Source organism: Bison bison, unplaced genomic scaffold (assembly GCF_000754665.1).
Source record: "Bison bison bison isolate TAMUID 2011002044 unplaced genomic scaffold, Bison_UMD1.0 scf7180017864384, whole genome shotgun sequence".
In the NCBI taxonomy this organism is placed as follows: domain Eukaryota; kingdom Metazoa; phylum Chordata; class Mammalia; order Artiodactyla; family Bovidae; genus Bison; species Bison bison.
Genome location: NW_011494956.1, coordinates 8,969,637 through 8,996,233, shown reverse-complemented (window position 1 = coordinate 8,996,233; position 26,597 = coordinate 8,969,637). Strand labels below are relative to the sequence as shown.

Sequence of the window (26,597 nt, the reverse complement as noted above, 5' to 3'; positions counted from 1 at the left end):
AAAAAACATCTACTACTTCTTTACTGACTATGCCAAAGCCTTTGACTGTGTGGATCACAATAAACTGTGGGAAATTTTGAAAGAGATGGGAATACCAGACCACCTGATCTGCCTCTTGAGAAACCTATATGCAGGTCAGGAAGCAACAGTTAGAACTGGACATGGAACAACAGACTGGTTCCAAATAGGAAAAGGAGTTTGTCAAGGCTGTATATTGTCACCCTGTTTATTTAACTTACATGCAGAATACATCATGAGAAACGCTGGGCTGGAAGACACACAAGCTGGAATCAAGACTGCCAGGAGAAATATCAATAATCTCAGATATGCAGATGACACCACCCTATGGCAGAAAGTGAAGAACTAAAGAGCCTCTTGATGAAAGTGAAAGAGGAGAGTGAAAAAGTTGGCTTAAAGCTCAACAATCAGAAAACTAAGATCATGGCATCTGGTCCCATCACTTCATGGGAAATAGATGGGGAAAGAGTGGAAACAGTGTCAGACTTTATTTTTTGCGGCTCCAAAATTACTGCAGATGGTGACTGCAGCCAGGAAATTAAAAGACGCTTACGACCACCTAGATAGCATATTCAAAAGCAGAGACATTACTTTGCCAACAAAGGTCCGTCTAGTCAAGGCTATGGTTTTTCCAGTAGTCATGTATGGATGTGAGAGCTGGACTGTGAAGAAAGCTGAGCACCGAAGAATTGATGCTTTTGAACTGTGGTGTTGAAGAAGACTCTTGAGAGTCCCTTGGACTGCAAGGAGATCCAACCAGGCCATTCTAAAGGAGATCAGCCCTGGGTGTTCTTTCGAAGGACTGATGCTGAAGCTGAAACTCCAGTACTTTGGCCACCTCATGCGAAGAGCTGATTCACTGGAAAAGACTCTGATCCTGGGAGGGTTGGGGGCAGGAGAAGGCGACTACAGAGGATGAGATGGCTGGATGGCATCACTGACTCGATGGACATGAGTTTGAGTGAACTCCAGGAGTTGGCGATGGACAGGGAGGCCTGGCGTGCTGTGATTCATGGGGTCGCAAAGAGTCAGACAAGACTGAGCGACTGAACTGAACTGATGACTACAAAAAATCTTGTGAATATGCTAAAAATCACTGAACTCTACACTTTAAAGTGGTATATCATATAGTATGGGAATTAAATATCAATATAAAAAATAATGATACCAGTTCACATCCACCTGCCTGGGAAGACAAAACACTTCCACTCTGTGTGTGAGCGTGTACCGCGTTAAAATCATGTTGGAAAGCCATGGCATCATCTAATAAAGATGAAGATGGGCCTGCCTCGGACCCAGCAATCTCACTCGCAGATACATGCACACAGTCACCGAGAAACAGTAGTGGGAATGTTCAAATAGCACTGTTTAAGTATTCAAGAGATGGGAAACAAAACTAAAGGTTTATCATCAGTAAAATGAACAAGGAAACTGTGCTTCATCCACATGCTGGAATTCCACGCAGCAGTGAAAATACATCAACTACAGCTACGTGAAATCCTGTGGCTAAATCTAAAGAACATGTTGTTGAGTGAAAAGTCAAATCACCAAAGAATATATCAGTTTGGTTCCATTTCTATAAAGGTGAGAATTAGACAAAACTAAATAATAAATTATTTCCAGCTCACTGTATTTTTTTGTGTTTGCATCTCTAAAGAAAAGTAGTGAAACATAAGAAATTCGAGAGGTTATATTTCAGGGTAAGGGAACAGAACTGATGGGGCAGATAGCGGGCGCTAATTTTCTATGAGAAAGGTTTTAGCAAGTTAGGGTCTGACATTTAATCAAGGACCACATTGACTGCATTAGTTAACATACCTGTTATATAGCCTTCTAAAGCCTTGGGCACCAGTGATTTAGCAAGTTTCAGATCCTCCAATGAGCATTTGCCTGACTCCAGGCCGAAGGACATCCCCATTCGCTTCAGCACTTCTATGTCATCATGAATCTCGAAGGTGTTGTCAAAATTAAAAAGATATTCAAACCTGTATCAGGAAACAGAGTTAGTGAGGGGTTTCTGTGGTGTCGGGGAGGTCTGAAGAGTGTTGTACTCTGTATATTCAATGAAAGCACGAGGACCTAAGCTCAGCTACGGTATAGAGACTGTTACCGTTTAGGGCAGTGAGTCATTCTGCTGGGTTCAGAAGAATGACATCTCAAATAAACTGTTTTCCCAATTAAAACAACTTTCCTGTGACGGACAACAGGAGTCCTACATTCCAGCCCTCATTAAGCCGTGGCAAACTGCAGACAGGAATTTGGTCTAAATCCAGTATTTTTCAAGGTTGTCTATAGCTTTGTCATAAAAGATAAAATATTAAGAAAGCCTTTCCAAGTAGACTTTCTTCCAAAGCAGATGTACAGATGGCCACGAGACCCAAAACTGCTCAACATCACTAATCATGTGGGAAACACAAATCAAAACCACAGTGAAGTATCATCTCACACCTGTCAGAACAGCTATCACCAAAAAGACGACAAATAACAAACACCAGCAGGGATGTGGAGAAAAGGCAACTATCCTGCACTTGGCTGGGAATGTAAACCGGTGCAGCACTATGGGAAACAGTCTGGAGGCTTCCTCGAAAAAATTAAAAATAGAACTACCATATTATCCAGCAATTCCAAGTATTTACCCAAAGAAAACAAAAACACTCATTTGAAAAGGTTACACTCATTGAGGTGTTATTAATAACAGCCATGATATGGAAGCAACAGAGTCCATCAGTAGATGAATGAGTGAAGATGAGTATGCGCACACACACGGGGACAGTAGTACTCAGCCATAAAGAAACTCGCCATTTGCAAAGATATATTCAGATCTAGAGGCTATTATGCTAAATGAAAGAAACCAGACCGAAAGACAAATATCACATAATCTCATTTATACGTGGAATCTAAAAAACCCAAACAAATAAAAATAGACTCACAGAGAACAAATGAGCGGTTGCCAGAGGGGAGAGGCTGAAGGCAGTAGAGAAACAGGTGAAGGGGGTTGAAAGGTACAAACCTTCAATTATAAAGTAGGCCCCGGGGATACACACAGCACACAGAATATGGCCAATAATACTGTAGTAAGTCTGTAAGGGACAGATGGTTACTGGACTTATCACGGTGATCATTTTGTAATGGATGCAAATGTCAAATCACTATGCTGTATGCCTGAAACTAATACAATACTGTATGTTAAGTATATGTCAATAAAAGTAGGTAAATCAAGCAAAGAAGTCACTGGGAGAAAAAAAAAAACATACAGAAAGAAAGCCTTTCCAATTTAGCACCTAAATTCCCTACCATGAGTTGGCCTACTAGGGTTGAGGAAAAAACATTTTGGACGCTTACTTCATTTTCATGAGTCAAGTATTAGCCACATCACACCTTAGATGAACAAAAAATGGAAGGCTTTTTACAAACTAACCAAACCCCCAAAAATGGAAGGCTTTTTACAAACTAACCAAACCCCAAACCCTGTCTTGAGGGTCTCAGGAGTAGAAATGCCCCAAGAAAAAAGTGTCACATATAACACAGAGCACGTTTCCAAATGTTTTTGAAAAGCACCAAATCAGGGTGTCCAGCCACCCGGCAAAGGCTTGCAATAGAGCGGCCACTGTAAGAAATGGCCCTCCCGGCTCCCAGGCTAGGCTCGGAGCAACGTCGCCAGGAGCCTCGGGGACAGAGGGGAGGTAAGCGTGCTGGGACAGTGCTGGGCTTACGCTGTCATGAAATTCTGAGATCTTAGATCAGAGTAAAATTTGTCATTTAAAGCAAAATGCCATACTTGCACCCCACCTTGAGAATCAAGCCCCTGTAAGCAGCTCAGAGCCTCCTTTACACCAGTTGGGGGAGGGCGAGGAAAGGACAAGAGTCAATAACCGCCTGAGAAGGAAGAGGGTCCTTAATCCTCCTAGGCCACTGGTCCCCAGACTTTCCTGCTACTCTTTAAAACTTCAGAGACTAACCGGAATGGAGAATTTTAGTAATGTCCTACCAAACAAGAGGCTAACTAGAGACAGGAACTAGAAATCTAACAGCTTATTCTTCCCAAAGATACATTAACCATTCTGTAAGTCTCGGATTTATGAGAGTATGTGACAAGTCCTTGTAGACACAGGTTTCTGTCAATAAAGTGTGTGAATACTAACACACATATCTATCATTTACTGCCCCCGGTGCTAGTCCTTTATGACTTCTGTAAACCAGCAAGGTAATTATCAAATACTTTAGAAATCCCTGTTGTTCTTCTTCCTCTTTTTTTGGTGCCTTCTTATTTAAGTAACCCATGATCTCTGTACACAGTCAAGACAGGGAAGCAACACTGCCAAGAAAGAGAAAAACCAGGGAGGGTAAACCCCATGGCCATGCAGTAGCTCCAAGGAGCCCATAAGTTCTGGCCCCTGGGACTGCCCTGGGCTGTGCCTCTGCACTGATGTGACTCTGAGCCCTCTTTTGGTCTCAGACGTATCCCAACTTGGATGATAAGTTATATGCTGGCTCCTTGGAGCAGCTAATATTTATAAAGCACTTTCCAGGAGTCAGATCTTTTAGAGGCATTACCTTATTTAAGGAAGTATCATCCCCATTTGTTCTTCAGACAAAGCCTTAGAGCAGCTGCTGGGGGGAGCCACAAGCCACATTTCCTTCTGTCTCACTCTGCATCCTATGCCCTCAACTACCTCAATACTGATTCACGGCCTGAAGAGCACTACTGTTTTCGTGAAGAATAAAGTAAGTTACAAATAAACTGTACTTTGAAAACTGCTATTTCTCACTTACACTATGATAATAGTAATATATTGATATTACCATCAATCTTAGTTACAATGAAAACATGTTGGTGGAAATGTAAACTGGTGCACCCACTGGAAAACAGTATGGAGGCTTCTCAAAAATTTAAAAATAGATCCAGCAATCCCACTTCTGGGTATATGTATCTGAAGGAAATGAAATAAGCATCCTGAAAAGACGTCTGCACTCCCACGTTCAGTGAGTGCAGCATGACTTGCAATAGCCGAGGCGTGGAAAAAACCTATCATCAGATGAGTGTATTAAAAAACTGTGATGTACTTGAGACAATAGACCATAAAAAAAGACAATGGGCAACAGATCATAAAAAGGAAATCCTGCCATTCGCAACAACACAGATGACAGACCTCATACATGGATCTCAAAAACCAAACTCACAGATACAGAGAATAGACTGATGGCTGCCAGAGGTAGGGTGGGGTAGGGGGGAGTGGTGAGTGAAATGAATAAAGCTGGTTAAAAGGTACAAACTTCAAGTTGTAAGATAATAAGAAAGCAAGCAAGCAGAGAACGCCATCTAGTACTTTCATTTTTCATCTAGTGCTTTTGTGTCCATTCATTATAAACAGAAGCACGGCTCTTCTACGATCTAGCAAAAAAAAGAGAAAAACTGCTTTAGTGCCACACGCCGATCCCAGCTATCTGCACCATGAACATGACAACGCACAGTGGGCCTGGTGAGCCCACCACGTCCCAGACGCTCCCTGACGCTCTGCTCTACCGCAGTGACTTGCCCACTTATCTCATCTGTGTGTGCGTACATGCACGTTCGAGCTTGGGCACCGTTATGTCCTCAGCACAAACAGCGCAGTGCCAGGCCCAAGAGGGGGATGCGGAGGGTGAAGAAGGAAGCAAGCACTAGCAGATGACTGCGCTCTTGTTTGAATTGTTTTGTGAGGCCCAAGGGAGTCAGCCTTGGAGGACCCAGATAATATTACAAATGATAGGAATTACGTTAAACAGAAGGCTGGCCGTGCCTGCTGCCACTGGTTCTCCACTTACTTGTCACTGGAGATGCTGCAGTCTATGACTGTTTTTCTGCTTGTGTTGATGATTATAAATGGCAGCTGAATGGTGGAGTTCAGAGCTGGAGGGCCCTGGTTCTGCTGTTCATTTTGCCGATTTCTTTGTACCAGGTTTTTGAAAGCGATTTGCTGTAAGGATCAACAAAAACGTACAGTCATTTAACGTGGATAAATGAGTTGGAACTAAATGAAGTAAGTACATCTAAAATATAGTTTAAAATTAGAGCATTTAAAGAGACCTTCCACCTATGAGTTAATTAAAATTGAATATTTAAGGAAAAACATTAGAATGATCTAACTCAAGAAATACATTTCAAGGGCAAAAAATATTTATTTAAATGGTATCTAACATATCCTAATACAAATAATGGGGCCCGCAGTTTCCATCATCCATAGAAAAAGGATCTTACAAATCTGAGAGAGAGAGTGGTACCTGCACCTCTTCTCAGCGTAGGTGATACAGCAAGAGTGGACTTGTTTTCTATTTAACTAACACAGACTCCTGAGGATTTAGGGTTAAATATGTCTCTCAGATCATCCCACCCAGAAACAAACTATACAAAGCCTCAGAACCCTTTCTTCAAGTGAAATCTTCTGGGACACCCACTGTTTATAAAACAGATGAACACATCCTTGCTCTGGTTGGCTGCACTGAGGCTGAGTCCTGAGCCCTGCCAGCTCTGCCCTCATTCACCCTTTGGGCTCCTTCACAGAACTTCCAAGCATCTATAGGGCACAGTTTGGAATCTAGCCCAAGCCCCTCCCCAGCTGACATCTTTCAGAAGAGGAACCTGAGGCTTAGCACTAATTTATAAGGTATATCAAGGCCCGAATCTTTGCACTGAATCTTGCTATTACCTTTAAACTATAACCATTACTCAAAAGCCAAGGAAAGTGACCCTACCACCCTCTTTTAAATAAGGCAAATGTATCACAGAATTCCACAGGTAGAAAGACCTTACACAGTGAAGTCTTTCATCTGCTTGCAGAACAGATACTGGTTAAAAGAGCTCCTGAAGTCAGAGCCTTTCATCCCTTCCATCAGCTTGTTCCCTCTGCTCACCCAGTAGTGATGCATTTCAGTTATTTTCTATGTTTTAGCAACTTTATCCTAGCAGTGTTTATTTTAGGTCCTGGGCCTTAACTGAAGTTTGATTAAAATTTATGTTGTCTTAAAATGGTTGGGTGCTAGCTCCCTAAGAAGTAAACATTTACTCCTTTAAAATGCACAAAACAGAAGGGACACCAATTTATTCTAGCCTGACAGTGTGTCTAGAACCATCACTGTCAACACCATTCATTACCAAACGTTACTTGAGTCATACTTACTAATTTGTTATTTTCTGCTGCTAATGAACTAAGGCAATTATATTCAATGCTTAGCTCATTTAATATCGAGGAAAAATATGCTGAAGCTATAAAACTCAGAAAAAGAATTATATGTTTGAATACCTCCACCTGGCTAACTTACTCTTCTAGAAAACACATCCTGGAGACAGCCCATACTTGGCCTAGCTTTGTGGTCTTAGTGGCATGGGAGGGCCTGGGTAGAGGCAGAAATATAAACAGCGGTAAGTAAAAGTTGTTACATATTCATGATTCACTGCTCTGTACTGCGCACATTTAATAGCACCAAAGACTGTGCTTGGGAAAAGAGCTGTAAATATACATACCATGTTATTTTGATAGTAAGAAGAAAAATCACCCCATTTGTTCTAAACTGGTTTTCTTATTTGTTGCCATTTATCTTTAGCCTTTTGTTCTCTTCCAGGCTTATTAACATTTATTTCAGAGGCTAAACAGCTTTAGGTATTTTTAGACATTCATTTTGCTCTGCATTAGTAGCTCTGGGAAAGTTTAAGGGCTGGAAGGGACAATGATATAGATAAAAGTAGGACATCTGGGTCATCTGTGGGCAGAATTAGTGCATACCATGCCTCTCCTACACGACCAAGAGAAGAGGTGGCATGTAAGTGAAAGGGACCTGGGTCATGTGATGTCAGTAGCTGTGACATTCACTAGTTAAAAAATTAAGCTAGCTTAGCCACAGAGAAGTAAATTATTTGTGTTCAGGGACGACTTGCTTAATGTACTTTCTGTGACAACTTCGTAATTTGCTGCAAGAAAGAAAAAGGAAACACTAGGAGGAAATAAGCCACACGTGTGTCTACCAGGAGACTAGAAGTAGTTGTTTTCAGTTATATTTTGTGCTTCATTTCACTGTTCAGAGAGACGTGCTTTTATAAATGTTGACAGCTAGGTTGCGCCTGGGTTGAAATCTTCTGCAAATACTTGGTTTGAGACAGAAGAGAAAAAGAAATTTAGGACTTAAAAAAAAAACAAAAAACAGCAATGTTCATCGTAGAAAGGGGAAAAATATTCCAGGTCACATTTTTTTTTTTTGGCCATACCGAGAAGCATGTGGGATCTCAGTTCCCTGAGCAGGGACTGAAGATGGAACCCACACCCCCTGCACTGGAAGCCCGAAGTCTTAAGCACTGGACTGCCAGAGAAGGCCTGTGGTCCATTCTTTGCGCTGGTCGTCTAGTGATGGGAAAGCCCACATACATGAGGGCGATCTGGCCCAGCACAAGTCTTTCTGATCAACAGATAATTACAGACACGCTGATAAACAGGTTTTCATAATAACATGCCAAAAAGGGAGCCCCCAAATGTTCCATGAGAGCTCTGAGGAAATGTAAGAAGGGCCAAGCACAGGGTCTGGGGACTGTGAGTGGGGAGGGAAACACTGATGCAAGACAGACGACAGACAGGCAGCCAGGGAAGCTGACGGGGTGGGGGCGAGGGTCTCTCAGGAAGCGGAGCTGTCCAGGGAGGGGCACAGGAAAATCTGTCAGCTTTCAAGTTGTTTGTTTTTAAAGCTACAGAGTGTTCTCTTCATACAAAACCCACTCTGGAAATCCAATATGAAAAATACATGAGACCGGCTCTGGAGGGAGCTCCTCAGGGAGGTCCCACAAGGGTCAGTATGGGACACAGACACAGAAGAGCAAGAAAAAGAGAGGTGCCTGATGAGGACGGAGCATCATCCCGGGCTGTCTGTGTCGGGGGCTCTGCTCCATCTGCGGCTGCTCCCGTCCCTACCAGCTTCCTCCCACCCCACCCTTCTAGACCACACACAGCTAACAGTCTGTTCCTGCTTCTCTGATGTGTATTCGAATATGAAAAAACAAACAGTAAGGATCAAGAAAGGAAAAACAGAAATCTGGAATACGTAGGAATATTTAACCTATTCTGTCCATGAGACAAAGTGAGTATTTTAAGGGGGATAAACAAACAAACCAAAAAAAAAAACTGTTACACTTATTTGGTAACTTATTGCTCCCTTTATTTCTAAAAAGTGGACTATATCAGAAATGAAATAGGACCTATGGTTGCTCAAGTCAAAATGGGTTTTAGATTGGCTGAAAGTTTTTCATATAAATACATTTTGCTGATTAAAAACAAAAGTACAAAGACTTGTTGGCTCATTTTAAAAAGTTTTCTGATTGGTTTGAAAATGTCTTGCTGTACTGCTCAAAGTAGATTTCTCCACCAACTGAAATGACCAAAAGTAGGTTAAAAAAAAACCCCACCTACCCCGTGATTTTACCTCACATGATTTTCTACAGAGCCTCTATTTTTTAAATTATCAAATTCTAGACAATTATTTTAAAAAGTATAAATACAGGGATCTACATTACACTGTAAAATTTAATTTTCCTAAATGGAAATGCATTTTAAGTTTTGGTATTGCTACAAAGCTGAATATGTCATAACGTCATCCACAGATAGTAAGTATTAACATTACAGGTGGATCCAATTATTTTACTAGAACGGGTAGTCATTCCCTTCTCCAGGGGATCTTCCCAATCCAGCATCTCCTGCATTGCAGGTACATTCTTTACCATTTGAGCCACCAGGGAAGCCCGAAACTACTCAAAACACCTAAAATTTAATTAGCCTTACTCCTTCATATTCCAAATAAGGGCTAAAATAATTTCTGCTCAGAGTAGGAATAAAAGTAAAAAATAAACTGTTGAGTAATATGTTCCACATTAGAGCTGCCATGAGGCCCCAGATGATGGTGAGATGGGACCATCTTCTTAACTTTTTACTTTATACTGAAATACAACTGACTAACAACGTTGTGATCGTTTCAGGTGGACAGAAAGTGACTCAGCCATACATATACATGTATCCATTCTCCCCCAAACTCCCCTGAGATGGACCGCCTTAAAGGCAGATCGTGTGGCGAGTCACAGGCTCAGGTCTTGGGGACGATGCGCTAGTGCAGCCCCACCAGGTATCTGAAGGCCCCCAAAGCAGAAAACACGGACTCAGCAAGCTGGGGAGAAGCAGACACACGCAGAGAAGGTAATGAACACATCTCGGCTTCTTTACCTGCAGGAGAAGTTCTTGAAGCTGAGCCCGCTTCTGCTTTATCCGTTCTATCCGCCTCTGCTTCTCTATCTTTAAAACACAGGTTACAAAATAGCATGAGCATGTACAGTAGAAAATGCTGCTCACTTTTCAGGTCTCAGTTCTGAGACATCAAGAATTTTCCTTAAAGACAGGCAACCTATTTAACTACTGGCGCCAATAAAGGTAGATTCCGCCTTCTGGGGTCAGGTAAGCAAGGAGGCAAGACAGCAGAATTGTAGCAATCGCCATCAAACGACATCCATCCCCCTAATGAACACTTGATCTGTGGGACTGGCTCTATTTATTTCACAAGCGCCAAGCAGAGTCACAGCTAACACTTGAAAAAGTGAAAGTGAAGTCGCTCAGTCATATCCAACTCTTTGTGACCCCGTGGACTGCAGTCTACCAGGCTCCTCCGTCCATGGGATTTCCCGTCAGTCACAGCTGACACCTGGTGAACACCTATTCTACGTGTCAGCAGTCACCTGAACGCTGGACACGCGGTCTCTTAATTCGTCTTCACAAAACCCTGGACATAAGTATGGCTGTTACCCTCTTTGCAGTAGGAAACAGAGGCACAGAGGGTGAAGAATCTGTCCAGGGTCACACCGCTGGTGGATGGCAAGAGCCAGGATTTGAATCAAAGCCACCTGGTTTAAGAGATCCCATTATTAATTGCTTTGCTCTATTAACCTCCCAGAATGAGGTAAGATCTCATTTAAGATCTCCGTTTAACTGCTTTTTTTAGTGTGACTTGTGGGATTTTAATTCCCTGACCAGGAATCAAACTCACGCTCTCCGCACTGAAAGCACAGAGTCCTAACCACTGGTCTACCAGGGAAGATGGTCCCTAGAGCAGTTTCTTAATCTTCTCTCTTTTAAACAGGCACAGCTGCTGATACAGGGCTCCTACATATTCAATACACAGTTCCTACCTGCAGTAAGAGACACGGTTATGGGACAAATTTCCTAGCTTCAACCAACTACTGTTTTCCTCAACCTCACAGCTACCTAGAAAACATAGATTAAGGTCTGGAATATCCCTGTGGATGAGCTCCTCACTGTGTCTTTGGGCAAAAGCCAATGACATCTAATATCATCTTTCTTGTCTACTCCAACAGCATCTTTCTTACTTGCTCCCCATCTAGTCCCCACTGGGAGTTTATCTCATGGTTCCTCTAATCACAACCACTTGAACCCCGAAACACTTAAGATCCTCTAATCACAACCACTTGAACCCCGAAATGCTTAAGATCCACTGTAAGATCTGTGTGCTCTGTCACATGTGAAAAGATGCTGCTGGGGTTTTCCCCAGCATCTGACACTGTTGACAGAGCAGCTCCAACTGCCCCTCAGGCCTTGCATCCAACCAGGCCAAGTGGTACTGATTCTGCCTCTAAAACACTTCTCCAGTCTCACTGTCATGGCCAGAACTCAGCCCCTCTCCGACCCACCCCCTCACCTTCCTGTCAGTCTGGCTTACAACCCACTGGCAGACTGACCCTTTGGATTACACTCCCTCAGCCCTCTTCTTTGTAATTCTCCAGTAGTTCCTACTGCCCGTAGATCAGGTTGCAACTACTTCGCACCCAGGAACCTACCCTCTCTTTGACCTGTGCTCTGGCCACAACCAGCTGCGGGCACGCCTTCCTCCACCTGCCTCATTCCGGGCAGTGTCTCTGCCTCCCTGCCCTAAACCACTTGGCAAACTCCTCCTACAGCACAGGGATATTTTTATCTCTTGGTAAAGCCCAACCCCGCTCCCTCCCTCCATTATACCCCTTTTCCAGAGAATCTGTACATACTTCTTTCATAGGAGTCATCACAATTTTGGTAAGTCCTTTTACATTTCTGCTCTCCTCAATTAGAATGAAAGCTGCTTGGGATCGGAATCTCATATAATCTTTCATTTAAGCACACGGGAGATGTTAAGAGATTTTTGCTTACTTAGGCTTTGATACCAGCTTAATATTACTTGTAATTAAAATAACCCTCAAATTTTACTCTATTGGGAGGAGAAAAAAGGACATTTCCATTGAAGCACATGAATGACATTATTTTATAACTTCTGATGACTGCCAGGTTTTCTCCCTCCATCCACAAGTATATTAATACTAAAATTTTTTGATTTGCTAGGGGAAAAGAGGGACTAAGCAAAACATGAAATCAACCTAGTCACGTCTAAAGCTGTAGTTAGCCTTTTGGATATGATAGTAAAATTACGTCAAATCAATTTACAAATAATATGTCAGGGCACATGCTCACTTAGGAAAGCTTTTCTGTAATGATTGAAGTTCAAAGAATAAAACATGCTTTTGCACACATCACCCGAAATTCTTGTAAGCTGAACATTCTACCCATTCTGATAAAGATTTAAAGGAAATTCCATATTCTCCTGCCACTAATTCTAGAGTTGAAGGTAAAAGTTTAAATACAAGAAAGCCAACTTTAATCCATTCTTTCAGATTTATACAGCAAGTATTTCATCAAATAAGATCATTTCCAGTACACAAGTCAATGAAAATTTATTAGTAGAGTGCTCAGAATTAGAATAAAACAAAGATGTTCTCAAAAAAAAAGAGAAAAAAAAAAATTCAAGTCATTTCATTTCATGTTTCATCAGGACATCTGTCAGATTAGACTTCTCAAAATCTCCTTCCAGTTCCGAAATTCTACCTAGGAGAGACTTTAAAGAAAAAAGGCATACTATGCATGAATAAATAGCTATGAATATTTTAATACTATGTGACTGTATTTCCAAATTAAGACGTCTCTGATGTAAAATAAAGCAAAGTACTATCTGTAAACAGATTTTCTTCACTTACCTCCAGGTTTTGACATTCCTGAGCAGAATTGGTAGGCAGGCCAATCCACTTGATTTCTTTTTTTTCCTTTGAAATTATGTTCATTGCCATCAGCACATTTAAAGCATCATAAACTCTTCGCCTAATGTTCTTCTGATCATAAGCCTGCTAAAAGAAATATGTTTATTGAGTGATAAACTTTAAAGGTCATGATATAGTCACAAGGTATTAAAATATTTAACAATAATTTCATAAGTATCTTCAAAGTTCTGAAAGAATTCTTCACCCTGTGAAAGTATCCTTCAAAACTAAAGATTTAAAAAAAAGTAAAGATGAAATAAAGATACTTTCAAGCAATCTAAAACACACAACAATCTTAAAAATAAGGATTATGTTCCTAATATATCTAAATTAAATGATGCAAAAGGGCCTCTTCTAAGTCAAAGGAAAAGAATCTAAGATAGGAACTTGGAGATGATGTAAGAGGACATGAAGACCAACTCAAAAGGTAAATCTCAATTAATACTCATTATAAATTACAATGTCTTGGGGAGTCTAGAATATAAAAAGAACTAATATACAGGACAGTAATACCAGACCACCTGACCTGCCTCTTGAAAAACCTGTATGCAGGTCAGGAAGCAACAGTTAGAACTGGACATGGAACAACAGACTGATTCCAAATAGGAAAAGGAGTACATCAAAGCTGTATATTATCACCCTGCTTATTTAGCTTATATGCAAAGTACATCATGAGAAACACTGGGCTGGAGGAAGCACAAGCTGGAATCAAGATTGCTGGGAGAAATATCAATAAACTCAGATATGCAGATGACACCACCCTTATGGCAAAAAGTGAAGAACTAAAGAGCCTCTTGATGAAAGTGAAAGAGGAGAGTGAAAAAGTTGGCTTAAAACTAAACATTCAGAAAACTAAGATCATGGCATCTGGTCCCATCACTTTATGGCAAATAGATGGGGAAACAGTGGAAGCAGTGGCTGCCTTTATTTTTCTGGGCTCCAGATTCACTGCAGATGGTGACTGCAGCCAGGAAATTAAAAGACGCTGACTCCTTGGAAGAAAAGTTATGACCAACCTAGACAGCATCTTAAAAAGCAGAGACATTACTTTGTCTACAAAGGTCCATCTAGTCAAGGCTATGGTTTTTCCAGTAGTCATGTATGGATGTGAGAGTTGGACTATAAAGAAACCTGAATGCAGAAGAATTGATGCTTTTGAACTGTGGTGTTGAGGAGAAGGCTCTTCAGAGTCCCTTGGACTGCAAGGAGATCCAACCAGTCCATCCTAAAGGAAATCAGTCCTGAATATTCATTGCAAGGACTGAAGCTGAAACTCCAATCTTTTGGCCACCTGATGTGAAGAGCTGACTCATTTGAAAAGACCCTGATGCTGGGAAATATTGAGGGCAGGAGGAGAAGGGGATGACAGAGGATGAGACGGTTGGATGGCATCACCGACTCAATGGACATGGGTTTGGGTGGACTCTGGGAGTTGGTGCTGGACAGGGAGGCCTGGCGTGCTGAGGTTCATGGGGTGGCAAAGAGTCAAACACGATTGAGCGACTGAACTGAACTGAACTGAATACTATATATAGGAGAAAGGGGTAATGGAGTTAAAGTGGGCTAAGGTCTTGTAGTGTCTCTGAGGATGTCAGACTTTGAAAAGTCCAAGATGTACCCTTTAAGTTCTAGTTAGCAGTGCTTCTCCAAATGTGTTCCACACACTACTGCTGATCTGCAAACTGTTGTACACTATGAAAATGGTGAACCTGAACAAAATGTAATCACACAGATCACTAGGCACACTGTGTAGTTCAGCTGACTTTTTTTGGTAGCAAGACTTTATAATAACAGAAATTATGTTAACTTACAGTGTGGGAAAGCCCCTTATCTTCTGGTGGACAGGCAGTTTCTAAGAACTGAATCCAACCAATCAGATGCCATGATAATAAAAGATGGTGGACAACACTGAATCCACTTAAATACAGAAGTAAAATTAAATAAAGGGCTTCCTGGTGGCTCAGAGGTTAAAGCGTCTGCCTGCAATGCGGGAGACCTGGGTTCGATTCCTGGGTAGGGAACATCCCCTGGAGGAGGAAATGGCAACCCACTCCAGTATTCTTGCCTAGAGAATCCTATGGACAGAGGAGCCTGGTGGGCTGTAGTACACGGGGTTGCAAAGAGTCGGACACGACTGAGCAACTTCATTTCACTTATATAAAAGGGAGATTTTAAGTTATAGAACTGAATGTAAATATTAGAAATCCCAATACTGTAGAAAATGAGAAAATAACAACAGACATTAGGAGGCAACAGCAAGTCTGCTGATTTCCTCTTCTTTTTTTAGAAATAGTTTGTGCTTTTGTTTTTTTAAAGTATTTTTTGGCTGCGCTGGGTCTTGGTTGCAAAACGAGGGATCTATTAGTTGCAGCCTGTGGGATCTTTAGTCGCAGCCTGCAAACTCTTAGTTGGAGCATGCGAGATATAATTCCCTGACCAGGGATTGAACCAGGGCCCCCCTGCATTGGAAGCGAGGAGTCTTAGCCACTGGACCACCAGGGAAGTACCCGATTTCCTCTTCTTTGATACTGGAAGGAATTATGAATTCAAAGCAGATGAACTATTCAAAACAGATGAACTAAGCAATAATTTTAGCACAATATATTCAAAGTCATAAAAACAACTATAATTATAATATTCTTTTAACAACGGCCACTAGTATATTCACCTGAATCCTGTGGTAGAGGGGAAAGATGGGAGATGGGAACACAACAGGCATAGGGATTTATTTTTTCTTCCATAATCAATCACAGTCCATAGGTGATAACTCAAGAAATGAAATACTGAAATTACTGAAATTATAAAATACTGGTTATAATAAAAATAACTTTAAAGAATTACAGACTACAGGGCCTCCAAATTATGAGAAAAACAAAGTAGTGAATCAACAGAAAAAAAAAATCCTTGCTTATATTCAGGAGTGGGGATGGGGGCGTGGTTACTAAAAATGTGTGTTAGATATTGAAAAGTGCTAAGAAGAAATGCTTCACTTTAGTGACATCTGAGTGAAAATTAGACGGGAGAAAAGAACTGTATGGAAACCCCCAGCAAAGAACACGTGTGGCTGCGTGTAGTAACTGAGAGGGTGCTCGGTAGCAGACGAGAGGCAGCAGAGGGCCAGGTCCCACAGGGCCTGCTGCACCATTCAGAGAGACTCTCAGTCAAATTTAGAAAGCCATATACTTTCAAGCGCCCAGGGAAATTAAACAGAAATTACCATACAAGAGCTCACAAGAAACATCTCAAAGCAATCCCCCCCTTAAGGAAACAGTTTGACTCAAAATTTCTGATCACAGGTAATAAAAGTCAAAATTCATGACAATAAACAAAAATTCCTATCACCTAGAACTATAAGAAACGTCAATGCAATTCTTAAGCCAAAGTTACAGAATAAAGAGTAACATACCAGAATGAATGGGGATATGGGTAGTGTACAAGAGGAAAATAACAGCCATAAAGACTTTCAATATTAAACACAGAAATTAAAAGTAAATAAAGCATATATCACAGTCTTCAGGGTAGAGAAATAATAAAAGTAACTTCAGGAAAGAGAACAGAATATTAAATACAGATAAAAACAGAAATTAACTTCAGAACTGGAGGTCCATACAAACAAATCCAAGAGATTTTTGGGGGGGAAATACAATCGCAAATAATTTGGAAAACATGGATGAAATGGAGAATGTTCTAAGAAAACAAAAAAACACCAAACTGACTCAAAGGGAGAAAGCAATTTTAAAGAGATGGATTACCAAATAAGAAATGAAGAAAGCTATCTAAACCCCCCACTGAATCACCACAGAGTTATCTCAGGTGATTTCCATTAGATTGCAGGGAACAAAACTAGACATCCCATGCCATTAAATCTGTGATGGAGTAAAGCAAAAGAGAAAGCGAAGACCTCTAAACTTATTTTATAAAGTCAGCATGACACTACTTATCAAAACTGAAAAGATGGTACTGATTGCAAACAGGTGCCATGGAGGCTGGCAAGCAGGTCAAAAGTGGGCTCTTGAGTCTAAAAGGCATCACGGAGCTCAGCGTGACCAAGCAGAAGGAGGAACAGGACAAAGACAAGTCAAAACTTGAGGAAGCAATGGGAATGAGTATAAAGAACAAGGAGGAGGGACTTCCCTGATGGCCCAGTGATTAAGACTCCAAACTTCTAATGCAAAGGGTGCAGGTTCAAACCCTTGTCAGGACGGTAAGCTCCCACATGCCACAGGGCGTGGACAAAAAATAAAAAGAACAAGAAGCAGTGTGGCCTGGGACAAGGGTACTTCCACACAGTTGGCCTTCGAGGAGATGCAATAGAAATGGCAAGTGGGGAGGATCCTGAAGAAAGCTTCCCAAACTCACAAGCTGAAAGCAGAGGGCTCAAGAGGCACCTGGACACACTCACTAGCGCCGTGACACGCCCCGAGTCCCCTGGGGGAAGCAGCGCCCCTGCCTGGGGCATGGAGGGGCGTGGAAGGTAACTGGGGTCATGTTTGGTGCCCTTGGTATTTTCTGTAAACATTCTTTTACACACACCCTGTATCTTCTCCTGAGGCAGCGCTTTCCAAAGCAGTGTGCCTTCACTGTGGAATTTGATTAAAGTCAGTTCAGTTCAGTCGCTCAGTTGTGTCTGATTCTTTGCGACCCCATGAACCGCAGCACGCCAGGCCTTCCTGTCCAGCACCAACTCCTGGAGTCCATCCAAAACCGTGTCCATTGAGTCAATGATGCCATCCAACCATCTCATCCTCTGTTGTCCCCTTCTTTTCCTGCCCCCAATCTTTCCCAGCTTCAGGGTCTTTTCCAATGAGTCAGCTCTTTGCATGAGGTGGCCAAAGGACTGGAGTTTCAGCTTCAACATCAGTCCTTCCAAAGAACACCCAGGACTGATCTCCTTTAGGATGGACTGGTTGGATCTCCTTGCAGGCCAACGGACTCTCAAGAGTCTTCTCCAACACCACAGTTCAAAAGCATCGATTCTTCTGCGCTCAGCTTTCTTTATAGTCCAACTCTCACATCCACACATAACCACTGGAAAAACTATAGCCTTGACTAGACAGACCTTTGTTGGCAAAGTAATGTCTCTGATTGAAGTCAAACTAATACTCTATTTTGATTTCTGAGTAGCACACAGGCAATAAACCATTTTAGTGTGGACTGGGAATTTTTGAGAGTTTATCCAGAGATTAACGTTATTTCTGTGTATATGCTATGGAAACGTGTTTTTACCTCTGAGTTGCACTTAACTCTTTGAAGCCCACCAGCTGGCTCTGCTGGAACCTGACTCCAGAGGATAAGGAGCCAATGCCAGGATGGCCTGCAGCACGTAGACCCCTGGGGGGCCCTGCATAGGCTGCCCTGCCAGGCTCCTCTTAGCTTGGGGCTTATGCTCTTCCCTCCAGGCCCTGGGGAAGCGATTTGAAGCTTCATGGCCTTCAGCCTGCCTCCCCAGCCGCTTGGCCAAAGAGACAATGCAGCCTGGTAATCAGCACAACCACCTAAGGCAAGGACGGAACATACAGCTTGTCCCTTTCTGAACCAGGCCAGCTCGCAGCCTCTTCTCCGAATATCTTCATTCCAGACATGTGTCTAGCGGGTGTTGCCATGGCAGACATCACTAATCAAGCACAGCACTCTTTGTAAAAGAATCCAGGCACAGTCTGCCTCCTTATCCTCGACCCTAAGGTCCAAGTAGCTCCTGTATTTACTCAGGGTTGACACATAAAATGTTTGACATTCCTGGCCTAAGGATACCTCAAGGGCAACAGGAACAAGGAGGCAGAGTCCCAGCACAGAAAGACAAGGGTGTGGTCAGAAGGCAGCACCAAGCTCCCAATGCTGGAGAGCCAGGGTCTATGAGGGCCTGTGTGCACCCACTGGATAAGGGTCAAACTATGCTATTGGGAGAAATATCTATGTGACACAGACACTGAAAGAATAACAGAGTCAGAAGAAAAAACCAAGTGCTGTGTTTGGGAATATCATATGTGAATGCGATATTCACAGTTGCTCAGTTATGTCTAACTCTTTGTGACCCCATGGACTGTATAGCCCACTAGGCTCCTCTGTTTATGTAATTCACCAGGCAAGAATACTGGAGTGGGTTGCCAGTCCCTTCTCCAGGGATCGAATCTGCATCTCCTGGACTGCAGGCAGATTCTTTACCATCTGAGCTACCAGACTGCAGAATGGAAAAAACGTTATTTTAAAAAATTGCAGAGATTATAAAAATAAAAGCAAATAACCCCACCAGTTTCATTCATGAATACCATTGTAAAAATCCTAAAATGTTAGGAAGCTATCTTCCTGACAGACTTGATTAAATTCAACTCCATTTCTGACTTTTTTTTAATTAAGAAAAAAGAAATGTTCATTAAGAAAAACATCAAGTTATGGTTACTATCATCTTAAAACCTTTATCACAATTAAGGCTGCAAAACTATAAATATTTCCACTAATGTTAAGAAGTGAAGATTCAATATGACTAGAGTTACTACTATTATTTAATATTGTTCTGGAATATATAAAGTATGACTACATTTAAGTAAAATGCGAACTGATTTATAAAAAGCATATCAGCAGCTGACTGGGGCTAGAGGGCGAGGGAGGGATGGACTACAAAAGGCAGGAAGAGGCTCTGGGAACGATGGAAACATTCCGTCCTGATCAGGTGGTGGCTTCACAGATAGCATACAAATGTCGAAACTCACTGGACTTTACACTTGGATACATCTTGTTGTATGTAAACTAGCCACAATAAATAAAAAAATAATTTAACAGTTTAATTGTACACTTAAGACATGTACATTTCCCTCCCTGCATGTAAATTTATCTCGATTAAAAAAAAATGAGAATGATTTTTATGTGTTAAAAATGAGGCTCTAGATATATTACTAAGAAAATAAAATTAAGAATGAAGCATGCAAAGCACAACCATATTTATGTTTAAAATAACAAATTTTATTATATAGGTGCGTAAGGAATTTCTGGAATGATACTCAAGAATCTGGTAATAGTAAACTGTGCCTTGCGGAGTCAGATTAGAGTCTGTGGTAGAAGAGAAAAATTTTTTATTATACAGTCTTTGGTACAAATGAATTTCTTTAAACATGTTCATGTAGTATTTTTTCAATTAAAAATAAGATAAAATTTTCTTACTGACTTAAAACACTGAAAGATTCAGATGTATCTAAAGTCATTCAAAAATAAAAAGTATACTTTTTAAAAAGTATGTTTCTTCAATAACCCCCAAAGATGTTTTAAAAATACTTTTCCACCTTTATGTTTAAATAAGTAAGAATCCTTTTCAAAACAAAACAACAAAAAAATCAAAACAGAATTCCCCAGTAGCTAACTCGTCTGAGTCCTCGATTTGACAGAGACAATCCCGAGAGGTACAGCGCTGTAGCATCAACGCCAAGGCGTGGTCTACCTACCGAATCAGCTGCCAAGTGGTTGTTTGAATTGGTGAACTCGGACACCAGCTCATCAGCTACTTCATTATATGACGTTGTGCCTTTCCGCTGAACTTTCTCACACACTTTCATTGAAAAATGTCTCAAGCCTTTTCCATTTTTATCTCCTTTTTTGCTTCGTTTGCTAAAAGAGAAAATAAAATTATACTCCATTATACTTACTAGAGACTTCCTTTATAAACTCAACTAAGGTGAGAAGACAGGAATTTGATTTTTTGTTTCCAGTGCTCAATTTTACATTGAATTAGAGATAAGGAATTGTTTTAAACTTAATTTTCACCTTAAAAGCCTAATAAAGTGTGTAGCAAGAGTGCCTTTTTATGCTCACTCATTTGTTGCCTATTTACTGACCAGTTACTTACTATTAAGTATCAGACGCTGTTCTACACATTAGAAGACCTCTGAAAACAGCAGACAAAAACTGTGCCCATGTAAAGTTTATATTCCTAATACTTACCTTTTTGCATTCTACGTATGCTATAGATTTCCCCCCCCCACCTAAAATTAAAAGTACCACTATTCTAGAGTTCTGTTATCTACTCAATTTTTCAATCAGAAGTCATTGGTGTTGGGTGGGGAGGGAAGTGGGAGGGGGGTTCAAGACAGGGAACACATGTACACCCATGGCTGATTCATGTCAAAGTATGGCAAAAACCACTACAATACTGTAAAGTAATTAGCCTTCAATTAAAATACATTAATTAATTAAAAAAAAGAAGTTATTGGTGTTAGTAATGGACCTACATCTTCAGTTATCCTAAGTTAGGTTAATGCCTAGGCCTAACCTTTGATAATTCAATCATTAAAATTTCAGACGTCAGTTTAGTTCTACTAATATCTGAGTAACAATTATATGCTAGGAACTGTGTGTATTAGGGGCTGGAAGTACAAAAACAGTAATTGATGCAAAATCCTTTCCCTCAGTGAGTCCTAAGGCTGGAAGAGAGGCAAAACTAATATATAATGACAGATAATTCCACAATAACAAGGTAAGTGCCAAGTCAGAGTTATTCACAATGTTTTATGGGAATTGGTAAGAGGGGAATCTAGTCTAACCTAAAGGAGGAAGATTCCTGCAGTAAGAACCAATGAAAACAATCCACAGAAAGAAAAGACAATCTGTGGAAAGGGAGAAAATATTTACAAACCCTTTATGTGATACATAGTTAATATCTGAAATATCTAAGAAACTCCTACACCTCAATAGCAAAACATGTTACACAAAAAACAGGCAAAGGACATGAATAGGCATTTCTTCAAAGAAAATATACAAATGACCAGTTATAACCAGCAGTTAGATGAAATGGTGTTCAACATCACTACTTATGAGAGAAATACAAATCAAAGCCACAATGACATTATCTCCACACCTGTTAGGATGACTATTTACTTTTAAAAAAGGATTACAAGTGTTGGTGAAGGTATATAGAAATTAGAACCCTTGTACACTGTTGGTGGGAACATAACATGGTATAACTGTTATGGAAAAAAATATGGAGATTCCTCAAAAAATTAAAAATGGAACTACCATATAATTTAGTAATCTCATTTCTGGGTATATCCAAAAGAAATGAAATCAGGATATCAAAGAGGTGTCCGTCATGTTCACTGCAGCTTTATTCATTCAACCAGTCCATCCTAAAGGAAATCAGTCCTGGATGTTTATTAGAAGGACTGATGTTGAAGCTTAAACTCCAATATTTTGGCCACCTGATGCGAAGAGCTGACTCACTTGAAAAGACCCTGGTGTTGGGAAAGATTGAAGGCACGAGGAGAAGGGGACGACAGAGGATGAAGATGGTTGGATGGCATCACCAACTCAATGGACATGAGTTTGCGTAAACTCTGGGAGTTGGTGATGGACAGGGAGGCCTGGTGTGCTGCGGCTCATGGGGTTGCAAAGAGTTGGACACGACTGAGCGACTGAACTGAACTGAACCAAGACAAGGAAAACTCAAATATCCATAGATGGATGAATGGATAAAGAAAATGTAGTATGTGAATACATATATATTCACACAGACATATAGACATATTTATACATATACAACAAAATATTATTCAGCCTTAAAAAAAAATTCTGCCATATGTGACAACGTGGAGGAACCTGGAGAACATCATGCTAAGTCAAATAAACCAGTCACTGAAGGACAACTGTTGCACGATTACACTTATGTGAACTATCTAAAATAGTCAAGCTTCCAAAAGCAGAGGCTGGAGGGAAAGGGGAAATGGGGAGTCTGCTGTGCAGAGGAACCTAGACTTCATCACATTCCATCAGCATAATTACATTCATTTATGTTATTTACATGTTCTACTGTGTTATGGCCATTAAGAAATAGATGCTAAATGTACTTCTCAAAAGAGTAAGGGAAAATATCTACTTTCTTTCCCTGCATCCCCAAAGAATCCTCTCTGTGTATTCACTGTGGGTCACAGACTACTACTGAGATATTGTTATAGCACTCAGTGGTACCGAGGGGTGGAGTGGCGTGGTGAAATTTTCAGTGAGGTAGAGATTCTGGCTGCAGAGTAATTTATGGAGGGCAGAAGCAGAAACAGGAAGACCCATTGACAGGTTACTGTAATGGTCCAAGCAAGCAATGCTGAGTCCTGGAATTCGAGCAACTGGTAGGACTGGATAAGAAAAGATGGATTTGCAAAAATGTTCAAGATAAAAATCAGTAGAACTAAGTGACTGACTGCTGTGGGTGGTAAGGAAGAGGGAAACAGGACAATAATCCTTATAAGGAGGGGTCATTACTGAGATGGAGGAATTTGGAACGAATTCATGAATTTCATTTTAAACCTTTTCACTTGCATTGTCTAATGCTCTGGGCATATTCTACTTGTGGCTATCAAACACCTGAAATGGGACAAGTCTCAATCAAATTAATTATGCTGTTAATTTCAAAGACCTACATGAGAGATGAAGGTATAATTTTTATATTAATTACCCTTTAGATATACTAGATTAAATAAAAGATGTAACATCAGTCTCACATATTCCAGTTTACTTTTTAAACTGAATGCTGGAAAATTAAAACTCACATGTGGCTCGTATTACATTCTATTGGGCAGTGATGAGGTTGAGTTTGACATGCCTATAGAATATCCAAATGGGTATATTCAGGAGACAGTAGAACAATACCTAAGTCTACAGCCAGTGGGAGCGGCCACTTATAAACCTACCAGTTCTTCTCATCAGTCCAGAGATTAGCCAATACTCTCTTCCTTTTCAAATCTAACTTTCTTTTTCAAGGTAACAGCTTTAATGAAATACAGTTCACACACCATAAACTTCATCTTTTCAAGTATAAAATTCAGTGGACACAGCCATCACCACAACCTAATTTCTCCACCTTAAACAGAAATTCTGTCCCCATAAGCAGCCACTCCCACCTCCCTGTCCTCAAGCCCTTGGCAACCATGTTTTACTTTCTGTTTCTATGGATTTGCCTGTTTTTCAATGTCAGCTTTGCAACTGGAGTTTCTCACTTCGGTGCTTCTGATCCTGTATTATTGGCTTTCCTTGACCTGGCCCATTCAGTTGTTTTTCAAGTGTACAACCTATCATGGAACCTGAATATGATCAAGACACAAGATCCACCTACCAGTTTAAAGGAAACACTGAAGACAGAAGAACGTATTAAACTATACTAAAGAGATGCTATGGGACTTACCTGGTGGTCCAGGGGTTGAGAGTGCCTGCCAATGCAGGGGACATGGGTTCTATTTCTGGTAAGGGAAGATCCCACATGCCTCAGAGTGGCTGGCCCCGTGTGCCTTGCTGCGACTACTGAAGCCCAGCAGCAGCCAAAAATCAATCAATCAATTAATTTAAAAAAAGAGATGCGATAAGCAAAATCTTTAGAATTTTTCTTCAGGACATATAATGTGGTTTCTTCAACTAATAATTTGGAAGGGAAAGAGTGAGAAAAATACGGAGGGAAAATCTACAGATTATAAAAGATTTAACTATTTAAATTCTGATTCATATAGACTGTAAACACACACACATACACACCCCAGTTACAGGAGAGTGTGGAAAGACAGCAACAGCAGCACAGTTCTCAAACTCTCCAAATCCCCATACAAAATAGAGCAAGCAAGCAGCAAAGCCTGAACCCCTGACAACGTTTACAACAAAACTAGCTGACAAGGCATCTTCAACCAACCCCAGATTACAGACCGGGGCCAAAGGCTTACACAGTCGTGTCTGTGTTGGTAGAAAAATAAATACTCAACGGAGCGGCATTTGATGGAACTAACAAGACTTTGCTAGAAAGAACAGGCCAATTTGAGAGCCGCAGCTGAAATGGGAAGTTTTGCCCTCTTCAATACCAGCTGAGTGCAGGAGGCTGAAATAAAGACTTAGGAGGTTGCAACAATCTAGCCCATGTGACTCCCACAATTAATATTCAAGAGCAAATGAAAAACACTGAAAGCAGGCAAAGAATATATGGACAATAAGAGTTTCTGAAGAAAAAAATCAAGGCATGGGAACAGAATAAATACTAAGTGCTGTTAAGTCAAGAAAATGTTTATGAAATAAAAGAAAAGAGACTGTATAAACCCAGAATGACAAAGACCAAAAGATTCTGGTAAAATTGCTGGATTTCAAAGAAAAAAAATTATTTAGACATTTAGAAAAAAAAAAAACTATCAGATTTTCCAAGAGCAAGCTGTTACATTAGAAGAAAATTAAGACATTTAAGAAACTCCAACAAAGTATGAGCCAAGAATTTTTATATTCAGCAAAACTGACTGAGACAGTCAAAACGATTAGAGAAACACTGACATAAAGCTCTTGTGAGAAATTTATGTATAATTAACTGTAGATGTTAAGATTAAGTGAGCACTAAGAGGTGTATATTATAGGGTATAAACAGGTGTATGCTTCCACACTGCAGGACTATTACATATGATTATTAGAAAAATGAGAAAAGAATGGAGAGAACATATACAGAACATATACAGACAATTTTTTAATGTTTTCAGCGCTTCACAGTTGGTGCTGGTAAAGAACCTGTCTGCCAATGCAGGAAACTTAAGAAATGAGGGTTCAAAGCCTAGTCAGGAAGATACCCTGAGAATCAGGAAGATCCCTTGGAGGAGGACATGGCAACCCACTCCAGTATTCTTGCCTGGAGAATCCCAAGGACAGAGGAGCTGGCAGGCTACTGTCCATACCTTTGCAAAGAGCTGGACATGACTGAAGCAACTTAGTATGCACAGTCTCATTAGGTTACATTATTATTGTTATTATTGGGGACTATTAAGCATGATCAATGCAAAGAAATAGAGGAAAACAACAAAATGGGAAAGACTAGAGATCTCGTCAAGAAAATTAGAGATACCAAGGGAACATTTCATGCAAAGATGGGCTTGATAAAGGACAGAAATGGTATGGATCTAGCAGAAGCAGAAGATATTAAGAAGAGGTGGCAAGAATACACAGAAGAACTGTACAAAAAAGATCTTCATGACCAAGATAATCACGATGGTGTGATCACTCACTTAGAGCCAGACATCCTGGAATGTGAAGTCAAGTGGGCCTTAGAAAGCATCACTACGAACAAAGCTAGTGGAGGTGATGGAATTCCAGTTGAGCTATTCCAAATCCTGAAAGATGATGCTGTGAAAGTGCTGCACTCAATATGCCAACAAATTTGGAAAACTCAGCAGTGGCCACAGGACTGGAAAAGGTCAGTTTTCATTCCAATCTCAAAGAAAGGCAATGCCAGAGAATGCTCAAACTACGGCACAATTGCACTCATCTCACATGCTAGTAAAGTAATGCTCAAAATTCTCCAAGCCAGGCTTCAGCACTACGTGAACCATGAACTTCCTGATGTTCAAGCTGGTTTTAGAAAAGGCAGAGGAACCAGAGATCAAATTGCCAACATCCACTGGATCATGGGAAAAGCAAGAGAGTTCCAGAAAAACATCTATTTCTGCTTTATTGA

The 26,597-nt window shown here is 40.8% G+C and overlaps 1 protein-coding gene across 9 annotated transcripts in view; it reads right to left on the bottom strand.

Annotated features, from left to right (window-relative positions):
• TFDP2 (transcription factor Dp-2 (E2F dimerization partner 2)) overlaps positions 1–26,597 on the bottom strand; it is a 201,895-nt gene that overhangs the window by 5,382 nt on the left and 169,916 nt on the right. For 8 of the 9 annotated variants that reach the window (XM_010858168.1, XM_010858161.1, XM_010858166.1 and 5 more), the window contains 5 exons: positions 20,590–20,752; positions 13,097–13,243; positions 10,251–10,319; positions 5,824–5,975; positions 1,837–2,003 (listed from right to left, as the gene is read on the bottom strand). In XM_010858168.1, the coding sequence (XP_010856470.1) occupies positions 1,837–2,003; positions 5,824–5,975; positions 10,251–10,319; positions 13,097–13,243; positions 20,590–20,752 (698 nt within the window). The remainder of the gene's footprint in view (positions 1–1,836; positions 2,004–5,823; positions 5,976–10,250; positions 10,320–13,096; positions 13,244–20,589; positions 20,753–26,597) is intronic. The other variant, XM_010858164.1, reaches the window with a different exon arrangement.